Source organism: Myotis daubentonii, chromosome 16 (genome assembly GCF_963259705.1).
Source record: "Myotis daubentonii chromosome 16, mMyoDau2.1, whole genome shotgun sequence".
Taxonomy (NCBI): Eukaryota; Metazoa; Chordata; class Mammalia; order Chiroptera; family Vespertilionidae; genus Myotis; species Myotis daubentonii.
In genome coordinates, this window is record NC_081855.1 from 35,074,484 (window position 1) to 35,087,060 (window position 12,577).

Consider the following 12,577-nt stretch of genomic DNA (forward strand, 5'->3'; position numbering starts at 1 on the left):
ATTGCAAACATGCTCAGCCCAATAAGTCAGAGAAAGACAAATATCATATGACTGCACTGATATGTGGAATTTAAAGAACAAAATAAACAAATGAACAGAATTGAAACAGACTCACAGACACACAGAGTGGACTGGTGCCTGCTAGAGGGGAGGGGTTGGTGGGACTGGGTGAAAAGGGTGAAGGGATTAAGAAGTACAAACTGGTAGTTACAGAATAGTCACAGTGATGGAAAGTGTACAGCATATAAAATACAGTCAATAATATTGTAGTAACCATGTATGGTGCCAGATGGGTACTGGAAATATTGGGGGGAACACTTTGTAAGGTATATGATTGTCTAATCACTATGTTGTACATCTGAAACCAGTACAAAATAATACTGAAAGTAAAGTGTAATTGAAAAATAAAAATAATGCAAAAAATTTGCAAACATTGGTTGGATACGGAAATGCTCCAAAGAATTTCAGAAGAAGTTTAGTCTATGTTTTATAAACTACAGTAAAGCCTTTGTGTGGATGATGACAAGCTATAGGTTGCTCCGAAAGACATGGGCATGCCTCAGCACTGGATTGTCCTGATGTATAACCTGTACTATGGACAGGAAGCCACTATCAGGACAAAATATGGAAAGACAAAATGAAAAAGGTGTCAGACAGATGCAATTTTATCTCCCTATTTGTTTAATCTGTACAAAGAATATATATATGAAAAACTGGGCTAGACTCAAGGAAGGAGTACAAATTGTTGCAAGAAATATCAATGACTTAAGGTATGCAAATGACACAATCTTACTGCCAGAAAGTAGCCATAATTTGAAATTACTCCCGATGAAAGTGATAGAAGAAAGTGCCAAACCAGGACTGCATTTGAATATCAAGACGAGCAAAATCATCACTACAGAAGAAATACACAACTTTAACAAAGACAAAGGAAGCGCTGGAATTGTTAAAGATTTTGTTTACCTTGGTGCAGTCATTAATTCAAACGGAGACTGCAGTCAAGAAATTGAGAGAAGGCTAAGATTCAGAAGGGTAGCAATGGAAGAATTAGGAAAGACCGCCAAGAGCAAAGATATGTCACTGGAGAACAAGGTTAAGGTCATCCACACATTGCATTCCCTGTTATACTGTGTATGGGGGTGGAAGTTGGACAGTGAAGATAGGAAAGAAGGGATTCATTTGAAATATGGCTCTGGGAGAGAGCTCTACAGATACCACGAATGCCTGAAAGATGAACAAGTGGCTCCTAGAGCAAATGAAGCCTGAAATATGGCTGAAGGCAAAACTGACAAAACTGACGCTGTCCTACTTTGGGCACATCATGAGACGGCAGGGTTCTTTGGAAGAGACAATAGAGCTGGGAAAATTGAAGGGGGTGGGAAACGAGGAGAACCAAATATGAGATAGACTGACCCATACAAGGAGCCGTAGGCAAGAACTGAGCAGGGCTTTTGAGGACAGAACACTGCAGACATCCCTCTCATTCACAGGGTCGCCAAGAGTCAGAGCCCACTCAATGGCGCGCAACACACACATTGATGGCACTTCCGTTGTTTCTAAATTGTCACCATTGTAACAGCCCTCCTACATCGTCTCTCCTTAGAACTAATTTGTGGAAATGGATCAAAGGGAATGAACATTTAACAGTTTGCATTGCTACGCAAATTGTTTGCCAATTATCAATCCCAATAAAGTGTATAAGGGAGAGCCCCCTTCCCCTCACCGTTGTCAATATAATGATCCTTCTTCATAGCTGCAAAATAATTCTGAATGAATGCTCAGAGAACAGGCCTTCCAGTTTGTAGGCAAAGCCACATTGTCCTGCATGTCAAGAGCCACAAAGCCCCTATCACGTGTGGGTACCCGGTCAGATGGAGAAGGGAAGGCGTGGGAGAGCCCTGACTTCTGCTCCATTGGCCGGTGGCGATCCCACCCGGTGCCCGCTAAGCAAGGGGAGGAAAGGGACCAAACTGGGTGGGGAGCACGGGACCCTGGACCCCTTGGACAGGATGGCAGGGGCCAGGAGACCGAGGTCAGCGTTTCCGAGACGAAGATGCGTGTTAAGTAAGAAAGCGACCGCTGCAACGGTCTCAGTAACCCGCCGTGCGCCCTGATGAAGGACGCGCGGGGGCGCCGTTGTCACGTCCTCGAGGGAGGCCCCGAGGACCCACGGACCAGGCGGCCCGTGGAAACGCTCACCCAGACCCCGAGGGCGGCGCGGTGGGGAAACCAGAGCGGCCGGAGTCAGATTGACAGCGCCGCCGCCCCACCTAGTGGCTGCGGGCTTGAGGCAAGTTACGTCTGGGCTCCTCTTCTGCGAAATGGGGTCGCTCCTGGCACCTTATCCCAGGGAAGAGTGCTGTGGAGGTTAACTGAGACATTGTACGGAGGCTAGCATTTTTGTACACACCCCTAAAAACACCACCACCACCACCCAACCAGCACCCAGCGCTTATTAACTTCCCGGAGGCTCCCCCATGGAAGAGAAGCGCTAGCTCAATAGAGAGCTACTGTATTCCATTCTCTCAGGGCACCTTCTAGACTAGCCCTGTGTTCCGAATCCGGAAAGGAATGTTACAAACCCTGGTCCTCACTCTCGGGAAGCCCGCGGTGTACCTGAGGGGGCATGCATGGGACACACGCAGGGAAATTACTCCAAAATCAACAGCATCTGACAGCCTCTTGGGAAAAGGGGTGCCGGCCTCCCCTGGCCAGCTGCGCACCCAGCACACCTGGTCTTGCCAGCACATCGTGCTCACTTCCCTGGTCCAGGTCCCTGCTAAAGGAGAAGGCTGGTGGCCACCCCTAGGAATGAGGGGTGGGCGGGGGAGGGGCACAGGGCTCTGTGTTGGCAGTTGCCATGGTTTTGCCCGGGGTTCTGGAGCCAGCCCGCCCACTCCCTGAGACACTGAGGTCACAGGGGCAAGTAGGTCAGGGCCTGGGGGCACAGAAGGAGTGCCACTCTGGAGCCCACTGGCACACCTGCTGAGATGGAGTCCTCAGATGGGCAAGGGGATGGAGAGGACAAACCGCTAGAGAAGGTGAAGTGGGGCTGGGGATGGGAGGGAGGGAGGGAGGGAGGGAGGGAGGGAGGGAGGGAGGGAGGGAGGGAGGGAGGGAGGGCCCTGGAAGGGCTGTTTTTGGAAAACGGAGACTATGAAATTCAAGTAGGAGGAGGAGAGGGAAAATTGGTGAGGTACATGAGTTAGCAAGAAACCAAAAGAACAAGAGAAGGTTAATTCATTCAAATTGTTGATCAAGGACATACACTACTGGCAAGATGATGGGAAGATTCCTGGTAAGGTGATTGTTGGATATGAAGACACAAGGGATCTCGTGTGTGTGTGTGTGTGTGTGTGTGTGTGTGTGTGTGTGTGTGTGTGTGGTTGTGTGGGGTGTAGTTTATAATGTTGATCAGCCAGAGTCTCCTGTCTCTGGGGCCTGGAGGAACCTGGGTCCTGTACCCTTTCCATCTACTAACCTCCCTTTCCCTGATCTCTCCCTTCAGAATGGTCTGGGCCTGGATCTTCCTTGTTCCCCTGAACACAGGCAGGAATTAATACTCACTTTTCTGAGAGGTTTTTAAAAGGTCAGGTACAAATTCCACCCTGTCCATCTAATTCTGTGCTCTGCCTTCAAGTCACTTTATTTTCATTAACACTAGAAAGACTGAAACTTAGTATATACCTATATTGCCCCAAAGCAGTCAAAATGACTGCATTGTGAAAGAATAATATCAGAGCACTCTTCACTTATGTTCCTTAGCTTTTCCAATAACTCACTTCTATTCGACATTTCTTTCATGAATTTAGGGCGCAAAAGAAATAAAATAAACAACTTATTAGAACAAGTATCACTGCATAAAGATTCGAATAACAAGTACTAGTTTAGCTTATTGAGCAACTGCAACTTATCAAGTATCGACAATTTATCATGTACTTGTATGTTATCATGTGACGGTAATAAAAAAAAAAAAATGAAAACTGTTATTTCAATACAGAGCCGAACTGGTCATATAAGAAATTTACTCAATTCAATAATAAGAGTGATTTGATTATTTAAAATTTCCCAAGCAGTCAAAATGACTGCTTTTGGGCAATATAGGTATAACACATATATATATACCGGAAATGAAGGAGGGGGGAGGTAACTACAATTATTAATAAACGCATTTATATGTTGTACAAAAAGTCACAAAATTCTAAGACATTGTGTCCTTATATACATAATTGTTTTCCTAATTGAAATTAAAAAGCAGTCAAAATGACTTCCTTGGGCAATCTAGTGTTAATTAGATTTCTTTGCCCCACTTTTTCTGTCAGAAAATTCCTTCTTACCATTACCATCACCATCACACTTTTTTTCTGAGTGCCCATTAGCATGGCATGATTCTAAGGGTTAGGGACAGAAAGAGGTGGGCCTGAGACTTAGGTATTCAACAAATGTTCACTGAAGGAATGAGTAAATGAATCCCTGCTCATTCCGCCAAGGAGTTGCTTAACTCCCCTGGTGCCTTAGTGCTCTTATCTGTAACCAGGGAGGGATGATGATATCTAAGCTCACAGAACTTGTGAGTGAATAAAATGAGTTAATGTTTACCTAGTGCTTTGAAAAGTTAGCTACTGTACTATGCTATAGTTATTATTTTTGAAAATGAGTTGGGCATTTTAGGTTTTCTTTTTCTTTAAAATTTTATTTTAGGTTAACTCTTATTTTCTTATTCACTTTTATTTATTTATTTATTTTAAAAATATTTTTTATTGATTTCAGAGAGGAAGGGAGAGGGAGAGATAGAAACAATGTTGAGCCCTGACCAGTTTGGCTCAGTGGATAGAGCGTCAGCCTGCGGACTGAAAGGTCCCAGGTTCGATTCCGGTCAAGGGCATGTACCTTGGTTGCGGGCATATCCCCAGTATGGGGTGTGCAGGAGGCAGCTGATTGATGTTTCTCTCTCATTGATGTTTCTAACTCTCTATCCCTCTCCCTTCCTCTCTGTAAGAAACAATAAAATATATTTTTAAAAAAAGAAAAAAGAAACATCAATGTTGAGAGAAAATCATCAATTGGCTGCCTCCTGCACTCGCCACCCCCTACTGGGGACCAACCCTGCAACCCGGTCATGTTCCCTTGACAGGAATCATACCCGGGACCCTTCAGTCCACAGGTCAACGCTCTATCCCTGAGCCAAACCTGCCAGGGCTCTTTTTCTTTTAAATATATATATGTAGTGTTTTTATTGATTTCAGAGAGGAAGAGAAAGGGAGAGAGAGAGACAGGAACATCGAGGATGGGAGAGAAGCATTGATCGGCTGTCTCCCGCACACCCCACACTGGGGATCAAACCCACAACCTGGGCATGTGCCCTGACCGGGAATCGAACCGTGATCTCCTGGTTCATAGGTCGATGCGCAATCATTGAGCCACACCGGCTGGGCCATTCTAGGTTTTCTAAGCAGGGGTTCTCAGAAATGGGTTTCTTTGCCCAGGACTCACTTGTCTCAGGGCTGGGTCAAGGAAAAGGTCATAGGGAAAATGGAGAAAGGCTTTGGCTAGCATTTGGCTCAGTGGTTGCCCAGCACTGCCCCTCAGGAGCAAAAGCCCCCCCAGCAGACCACGGCCCTGTCTCCCCCCAGGTGATGGACGGACCCTGCTTGGAGAAGAGTTCCAGCACCATCCCCGCTGGAGACTCACTTGTGTGCCATGCCAAGGGCCTGGACCAATGCACCTTCAGAATTGTGAGTAAGGGGCCATCCCAGGACCTGGTCCCTGGTCCCCACACATCAGGAAACCTGGACTAGAAATTGGCAGGCCTCAGACCCACAGCTCATGCCTGATTTGTCACACTCTTGGGAAAGAAGTGGGGTAGGACATTGACTGGAGCCTCCTTACTTAACATGTGCAGTCCTGAGGGCTGCAGCTAGACTGACCTCTGGTTACTGGGGTGGCCCATCTGCCTCTTCTTTTCTTCTTTTCTCGAATGGCCCCTCACTTCCCTTGTTGCCTCCTCAGTGTAAAGAATGTCTAAGGCCATTAAAGAAGTGCCTGCGAAAGTTGTCCCTGCCCCAGGACCTTCCCCAGAAGAAGAAGCTAAAGTATATGAAGCAGAGCCTTGTGGTCCTAGGCGACCACATCAACACCTTTCTGAAGCACTACTGCCGAGCCTGGGAGATGAAGCACTGGAAGAAGTAGGGCCCCCTCCTGGCCCTTCCCCTGCACCCACGCCTGGGTCACCCCCTCCAGACTCCAAGCCACACCCCAGTCAGGACCCCCAGTCCCTCATCTTGATGTGAAAGAGTCAGGATCCTGGAGTGAGCATGGGGAAGGTGGGGCGGGAAGAGCAGAGTTCTCTAGCCACTCGGGGCGGCATTGATTCGCCGCAGCTGCACACGCAGAGGACACAAAACTCTCCTGCCCCCAGGACAGTGATCTCTGATTGCACAGGTTCCGTGTGGTGTGGGTGCTCATCACCAGCATGGGGTAGTCAAGGTCTAGAAAACCCCCATATCTCCATTCCCCCAACCAAAAACCCAGGAGACAGCCCGTGGCCCATTTTTCCCTGGTGGGTCCTGGAGGGACAGGGGCTGTGCTCTCCCTCCCTCAGCCTCAGGTCTCTCCCTGTAGGATGCTCTGGAGATTCGTCTCCCTCTTCTCAGAGCTGGAGGCAAAGCAGCTTCTCAGGCTCTACAAGTACACCAAGAACAACCAGAACACCAAGTTCCTGGTGAGAGGCTCCGGAAAGCTCCTCCTGGGCCAGCTGGGGGCTGGTCGGTGTGCACGTAGGGTTCCAAGAGCAGGGTTCAAGCAACTGGCACAGCGGGAAGCCCTGCTCTAACCAACCATGCCCAACTCCCCACCCAACACCATCCCCCCAACCCCTCCTCTCCCCCCACCCCCCACCCGAGCCCCCCACCCCGCGTACCTTCAAGCTGTGCAGCTTCAACCAAACCCTCTTCCTCTCTGGGTCAACGGCTCTTCCTCTGAACACCAGTGGGTGGATCGGTTCAGTGATTGCTCCTCTGAACACCAGGAGCTGCCATTTTAGCGATCCCTGGGTTTCACCGGCGAGGCAAATTTCAAAAGATATTTTCAGGCTCTCAGTTTTAATTTTGCAAAGGGCTTTTTTTAAAAAAAAAATTGCTTCACGACAAACACATAAAACACTGTAACTCAAAAAAAGAAATGGAGGACCTACCTCAAAGTAAAGAACCACCCGGGAACAGACCGTTGGCAGCCTGGCCTCCATGTCTCCATGACCCTTTCTGTGCTGCATCCATCCTCCTGGCTAGGCAGATGTTTGGTGCAGCCAGACCGCAGCAGTTTCCCAAGGAGGGCTTGGCTGGCACTGGAACTCGGGCCCGCACTTCTGCACACTCTTCTGAATACTATGTCCCCGTTGCAGGCAGCCTTCTGCCCGTTGGACGCTCCGGAGAGCTGCTTGCTGGCTGACCAGGAAGACAATCTGCCCAAGCTCTGCAGCGCCTGGGGGCTGCACAGTAACATCAGCGGCATGAAGGAGAGGCTATCCAAGATGCAGGCCCCCAGCGGCGAGGCCTCCCTGCTAGTGGAGCCAAGATCCAGCATCCATGTGAGGAGAGGTGATGCTCACTAGATGTCTGGAGAGTGCCTGGAGGAGGGCCCTTGCCACTTCCCTCCTTTCCATTGCTTCTCATCCCTGCATTTCTTTTTCTGTCCATTTTCCTTCCCTCTCTCCCCTTTGTTTTCTCTCTTTTTCCTCCCCCTCCTGGCAGGTATGCTCATTATAGAAAGTATGAGATGCACAGGTAGGTATCAATCAGAAGAGGGAAGCACCCAGAGGCCATGACTATTGTTGTTTTGGTGTGTTTCCTTCCGTGCTCTGTGTAATTTCCCCCTCTCATGATACCTACCATTTTGAATTCTGCATTTTTCAGTTAACATTTAAGTGAAGGCACTTTCCCATCTGTTTCTAGTGGCCATAAGGGGGGACTCCCAGGAAGGGCCCTAGTAGCAGGACACCCACTGTAGGTGTTGGGTGGGGTGTGGGCTAAGGGAGGGCACTCATTCCCAGAAGGCCAGAGAATGGCTTTCCCAGTAGCTTTGGCCTCGGTGATGACTGCACTGCCTGACTCTGAACAGAGGCTGTGGGAATAGGGAGGAGCCCCAGCCATGGTTGGAACCTATGAAGACCGCTTCTGTGCAGTGAGGTGCAAAGAGATGTTGGAGCCACCCACTCCTCACCCTTCTGGAACTGGCTTCTGGGGCCAGTGAGCTGCTCTTATTTAGCTCCTGGGGGAGAAAGTGGAGGCAAATAGGGTAACCTAGGACCTCAGAGCATGGTCCTAAGTTGGACCCAGGTGTTCCCTCTAAAGGCCGGCTAGCTGGGGCTAATGCAGATGAGCAACCCTTGGGGCCTAGTACCCTAGTCTAGCTGGACCGAATGGGAGAGCAGGTCAGGTGCAGTGAGCATGGGTTAGGCAGCTACTAAGACCCAGAATCCTGCCTGGGCTCTGTGTGAGCCCCGGCCCCGGTGCCTACAGTTAAAATTGGGGAAGTGAAACCTATAATGGAATGAAGACCAGTCTGTCTTAAGATGATCTAGGCCAAGCAATCCATGAATCAGATGAAATTATGTATCTCATAATTTCACTTAGGCCTTACAGCATCCCGAGGAGCTCGGTATTATTATCCTCCTCTTACCAAGGACTAATCTGAGGCCTTAGGGCAAAGGTAGGACAGGCTGTCTGGAGGAGGTAAATTTGGGACAGGCTTTAAAGAAAGGGATAAGGAGAGGAAGTGGGGAAGAGAGGAAAAGAGGGGCAAACAAAGGTGTGTGCAGAGGTGAGGGGCAATGAGCAGACAGTCTGGGTTTAGAGGTGGATAGCAGAGCAGGATGGAGATGTGCAAGATATGGGTAACAAGGGAAAACCCTTGTATGGTCGGTTAAGAAGTTTGACTTTCATGCAATTCTCAAAATAATGTTTTATTACTATAAACATAAACATAACATAGAAAGTTAGATAATACAGATAAGCAAAAATAAGAAAATATAAACAGCACATTGTCATCACCACAGCTAGCACTTACCAAATTTGTCTTATGTATGTAAAACATCTATTTGAATCAAAATGAGATCACTATGTATATACCTTTTTTTGTGGGGTTTTCTTTTTTTGAGAAAGAGAAACATCAATTTGTTGTTCCACTTATGCATTATTTGGTTAATTCTTTTTCTTTTTTGTTGATCTCTGAGAGGAAGGGAGTGGAAGTGAGAGATAGAAACATCAGTGATGAGAGAGAATCACTGATTGGCTGCCTCCCGCACGCCCCACAGTGGGGATCAAGCCCGCAACTCGGGCATGTGCCCTGACAGGGAATGGAACCGTGACCTCCTGATTCATAGGTTCATGCCCAACCACCTAGCCACGCCATCCAGGCCATTGGTTGATTCTTGTATGTGGCCTGACTGGGGCCCAAAACCTTGGGGTATTGGGACAACACTCTAACCACCTGACTACCTGGCCAAGACTATAATGTATATACTTTGGATTTGAACTTGTGTTCTTCAGTTAACTTATCAACCTTCCATGTCAATATTTTCACTTCATCTATTTGTTGGATTCAATACTCCATATTAAAATTTCCCAAAAGTCTTTTGCACTGGTTTCCTAAACTTCATGCATCCCACCTGGCTATAACTCTCTTTTACCCTAACAGACCCCTTTCTTACTCCCTGACCTGTTGAAGAGCTCAGGCTATTGTTCAGTAGAATGTTCCACTTTTTCTTGTTTCTTTCTTTTGGCATCTTTTAAGCTTGCTCTTCTATCTATAAACGGGACTTTGGATCAAAAGTCTAGATGAATTCATGTTAAAAATTTTTTTGGAGGGAGCTAGGAGACATTAGAGATAAGGTTATGTTCTTCCTGTATGTGTTACATAAGAAAACAGATACTATACTGGTACTATCTGATGGACCCCCCCCCATGATGAGCTGAGTTTTATCTATGCAATTAAAGGTAATATGCATGGTGTTTCTTTGGCACCATGTTTATGTCAGTTCTTAAGTAAAACAATGGCAATGGTGTTTGCAAACAGTCCAGCACTAAAGTACTGGGAACTGGAACATGAAACAGAGAGAGGAGTGGGGAGGAATCAGTCTGTAGCCAGATGTCAAGAAACATGGGTCTTGCCCTGGCCAGTGTGGCTCAGTTGATTGAGCATCGTCCCATGCCCTGAGAGGTTGTTGGTTTGATTCCCGGTCAAGGGCACATGCCTAGGTTTTGGGCTCGATCCCCAGTGGAGGGCATGCAGGAGGCAGCTGATTGATGGTTCTCTCTCATGAGGCAATGGGCAGGCCATTTCCTTACTCTGTGGCTAGGGGAGATCCCGCATCTGTAAACTACCCGACAGATTTCTGTGAGAAAAAAAATAAGGGACATAGGTTGGAAGTAAGATTTTATTTTCGTTTCTTTAGATCTCTACCACTGCTCCCCAAATGTTACAGACCGAAGTTCTTAGTATTTGTAATGTCATCAGAGCTGTCTCTGACCTTCCCTTCTTCAGGTTCTTTAAGGAAACTTCATCAAACACCAAAACTCAAGAGAAAGAGGATTAAGGAAGCCCCAGAAACCCCAGAGACCAACCCATAAGAAGACCTGGCTGGAGCAGAGGGACAGCTCGCCCTGGGTCCCAGAGCACATGTCTGTCTTCAGACCTCTGCACCTGGGGAGATGGGGACCTCTGAGGGGAAAGAATAAACTTGTCTTTATCAAAAGGATGCTTGGGTCTTAATTGTGCATAAACGGGATGGGAAATAAAGCATCCTTAAGACAGCTATATTTTACTTGGCTAACAAGCATCATTCATTTTTTAAATTTATTTAAAAACATTTGCCAGCCACCTTTTGAGTGGCAGGTGCCCCGCACATAAACAGATAATCAGAAGTGGTGACTTGTGTCAAGGACCATCACAGTCTAGTGGGGAGACACATGTGAATAGACATTACATCGGGGTGAATACAGGGGCCTGGGCAAGGCCTCAGGAGTAACAAGCTGATGTGTGCTTGCCAGAGGCGAGCATGGGGAGTGGAGTGGGCCTGGTGCCAGAGAGTGAGAAGTCTGGCAGCCTGCCCAAATCGCCTGGATTTAACCTTGTGGGGGAACTTTGGGGGGTCGGGGAGGACAGTGGTAAGGGAGATGTCAAGCAGCCAAATTGGGCTGTTGTGACCTGGGGATTGGGTAGACGCTCTGGAGACTGTGAGCAGAACGCCTGGAAGTGAAAGAGGTCAGAGGCAGACCAAAGAAGAAACAACAACAGTAGTCTTTACCAGGAAGGTGATTCAAACCAGAGGTCAAAAAATCAGCAGCCTGGCCCTGAGTGGTTTGGCTGAGCGGATAGAGCGTCGGCCTGTGGACTGAAGGGTCCCAGGTTCAATTCCGGTCAAGGGCATGTACCTTGGTTGCGGGCACATTCGCAGTAGGGAGTGTGCAGGAGGCAGGTGATGGATGTTTCTCTCTCATCCATGCTTCTAACTCTCTATCCGTCCCCCTTCCTCTCTGTAAAAAATCAATAAAATATATTTTAAAAAAATCAGCAGCCTGTGTGCTGCATTCAGACCATTGATGTGCTGTAGTTGCCACTTATGGTGTCTACTTGTTTATAAAACATTGAAAAAAGGATTACTTACCAATATGAATTCAGTACATTTCACATGAAAAACAACATACTTCTGGCTTTTAACAACTGGCCACACTTGAACCTGCCTTGGGTGATCCCTGCACTGAGACAAGGGCAAGCAGGCTGGAGGGGTGTGTCCCTGATAATTGAGGTCTCGGATTTTCTCTACTCCTGAGAGATTTCACGTAGGAAGGTCCAGGAAGGCGTCCCCTGTGTGAGGCAGCACTGCCACCTAGAGGAATTACGGGTCTCTACTTACTCTTTCAACCAAGGCAGGGGTGTGCAGGGAGATGGAGACTAGGAGGAAGTGGGGGAGCTATAGGCGTTGGGGACAATCAGGAGGCCTGAAGGCAAAATGGGCAATAGGTGAGGCATGGCGTTGGCACCCTTACCTCTTAAATTCAGTGGGATCTCAGAATTCCAAAAGGGCAGATCACTTGACATTGCTCAACTCAAAATCCTCCAACAGCACAGGATACTAGTAGCACACTTGTATGATACTAGAATGGTAGATACATGTTATTGTACATTTGTCCAAACACATACAATGTGCAAACAAGAGTGAACCCTAACATAAACTATGAACACTGAGTGATTATGATGTGTCAATGTAGGTTCATCAAGTGTAACAAATGTACCACTCCGGTGGAGAAGGCTATGCATGCATGGGGATGGCAGTATATAGGAAATTTCTGTACTTTCTGCTCAGTTTTGCTGTGAACCCAAATAAAGTATTGAAAGAAACAAACCTCTCCAACAGCTCTTTACCTCATGTAGATTAAAAGCCAAAGCATGTGCTATAAGGCCATTTATACAGTCTATTCCTACTGTCCATCGTGTTACTTCTCTGCCCTCATCCTTGCATTCTCATACTTGTCAAGCATGCTCCTGCCTCAGGGCCTTTTCACTGGCTGTTTCCTCTGTC

The 12,577-nt window shown here is 47.5% G+C and overlaps 1 protein-coding gene across 1 annotated transcript; it reads left to right on the top strand.

Moving 5' to 3' along the window:
* Positions 1 to 2,990: 2,990 nt before the first annotated feature.
* Positions 2,991 to 10,674, top strand: CHCT1 (CHD1 helical C-terminal domain containing 1). The gene is made up of 6 exons (XM_059668261.1): positions 2,991 to 3,041; positions 5,634 to 5,735; positions 6,010 to 6,185; positions 6,622 to 6,721; positions 7,400 to 7,595; positions 10,540 to 10,674. Exons 1-6 carry the CDS (start codon positions 2,991 to 2,993, stop codon positions 10,623 to 10,625), a joined length of 711 nt encoding a protein of 236 aa, XP_059524244.1. The 3' UTR covers positions 10,626 to 10,674.
* The last annotated feature ends 1,903 nt before the right edge of the window (positions 10,675 to 12,577 follow it).

Excerpts from the sequence above, each read along its gene's own strand:
- CHCT1 (XM_059668261.1), top strand. The coding sequence starts at position 2,991 with ATGGAGTCCTCAGATGGGCAAGGGGATGGAGAGGACAAACCGCTAGAG. Across the intron at positions 5,736-6,009 it reads ACCAATGCACCTTCAGAATT|TGTAAAGAATGTCTAAGGCC; the intron begins GTGAGTAAGGGG and ends TTGCCTCCTCAG. Across the intron at positions 7,596-10,539 it reads CAGCATCCATGTGAGGAGAG|GTTCTTTAAGGAAACTTCAT; the intron begins GTGATGCTCACT and ends TCCCTTCTTCAG.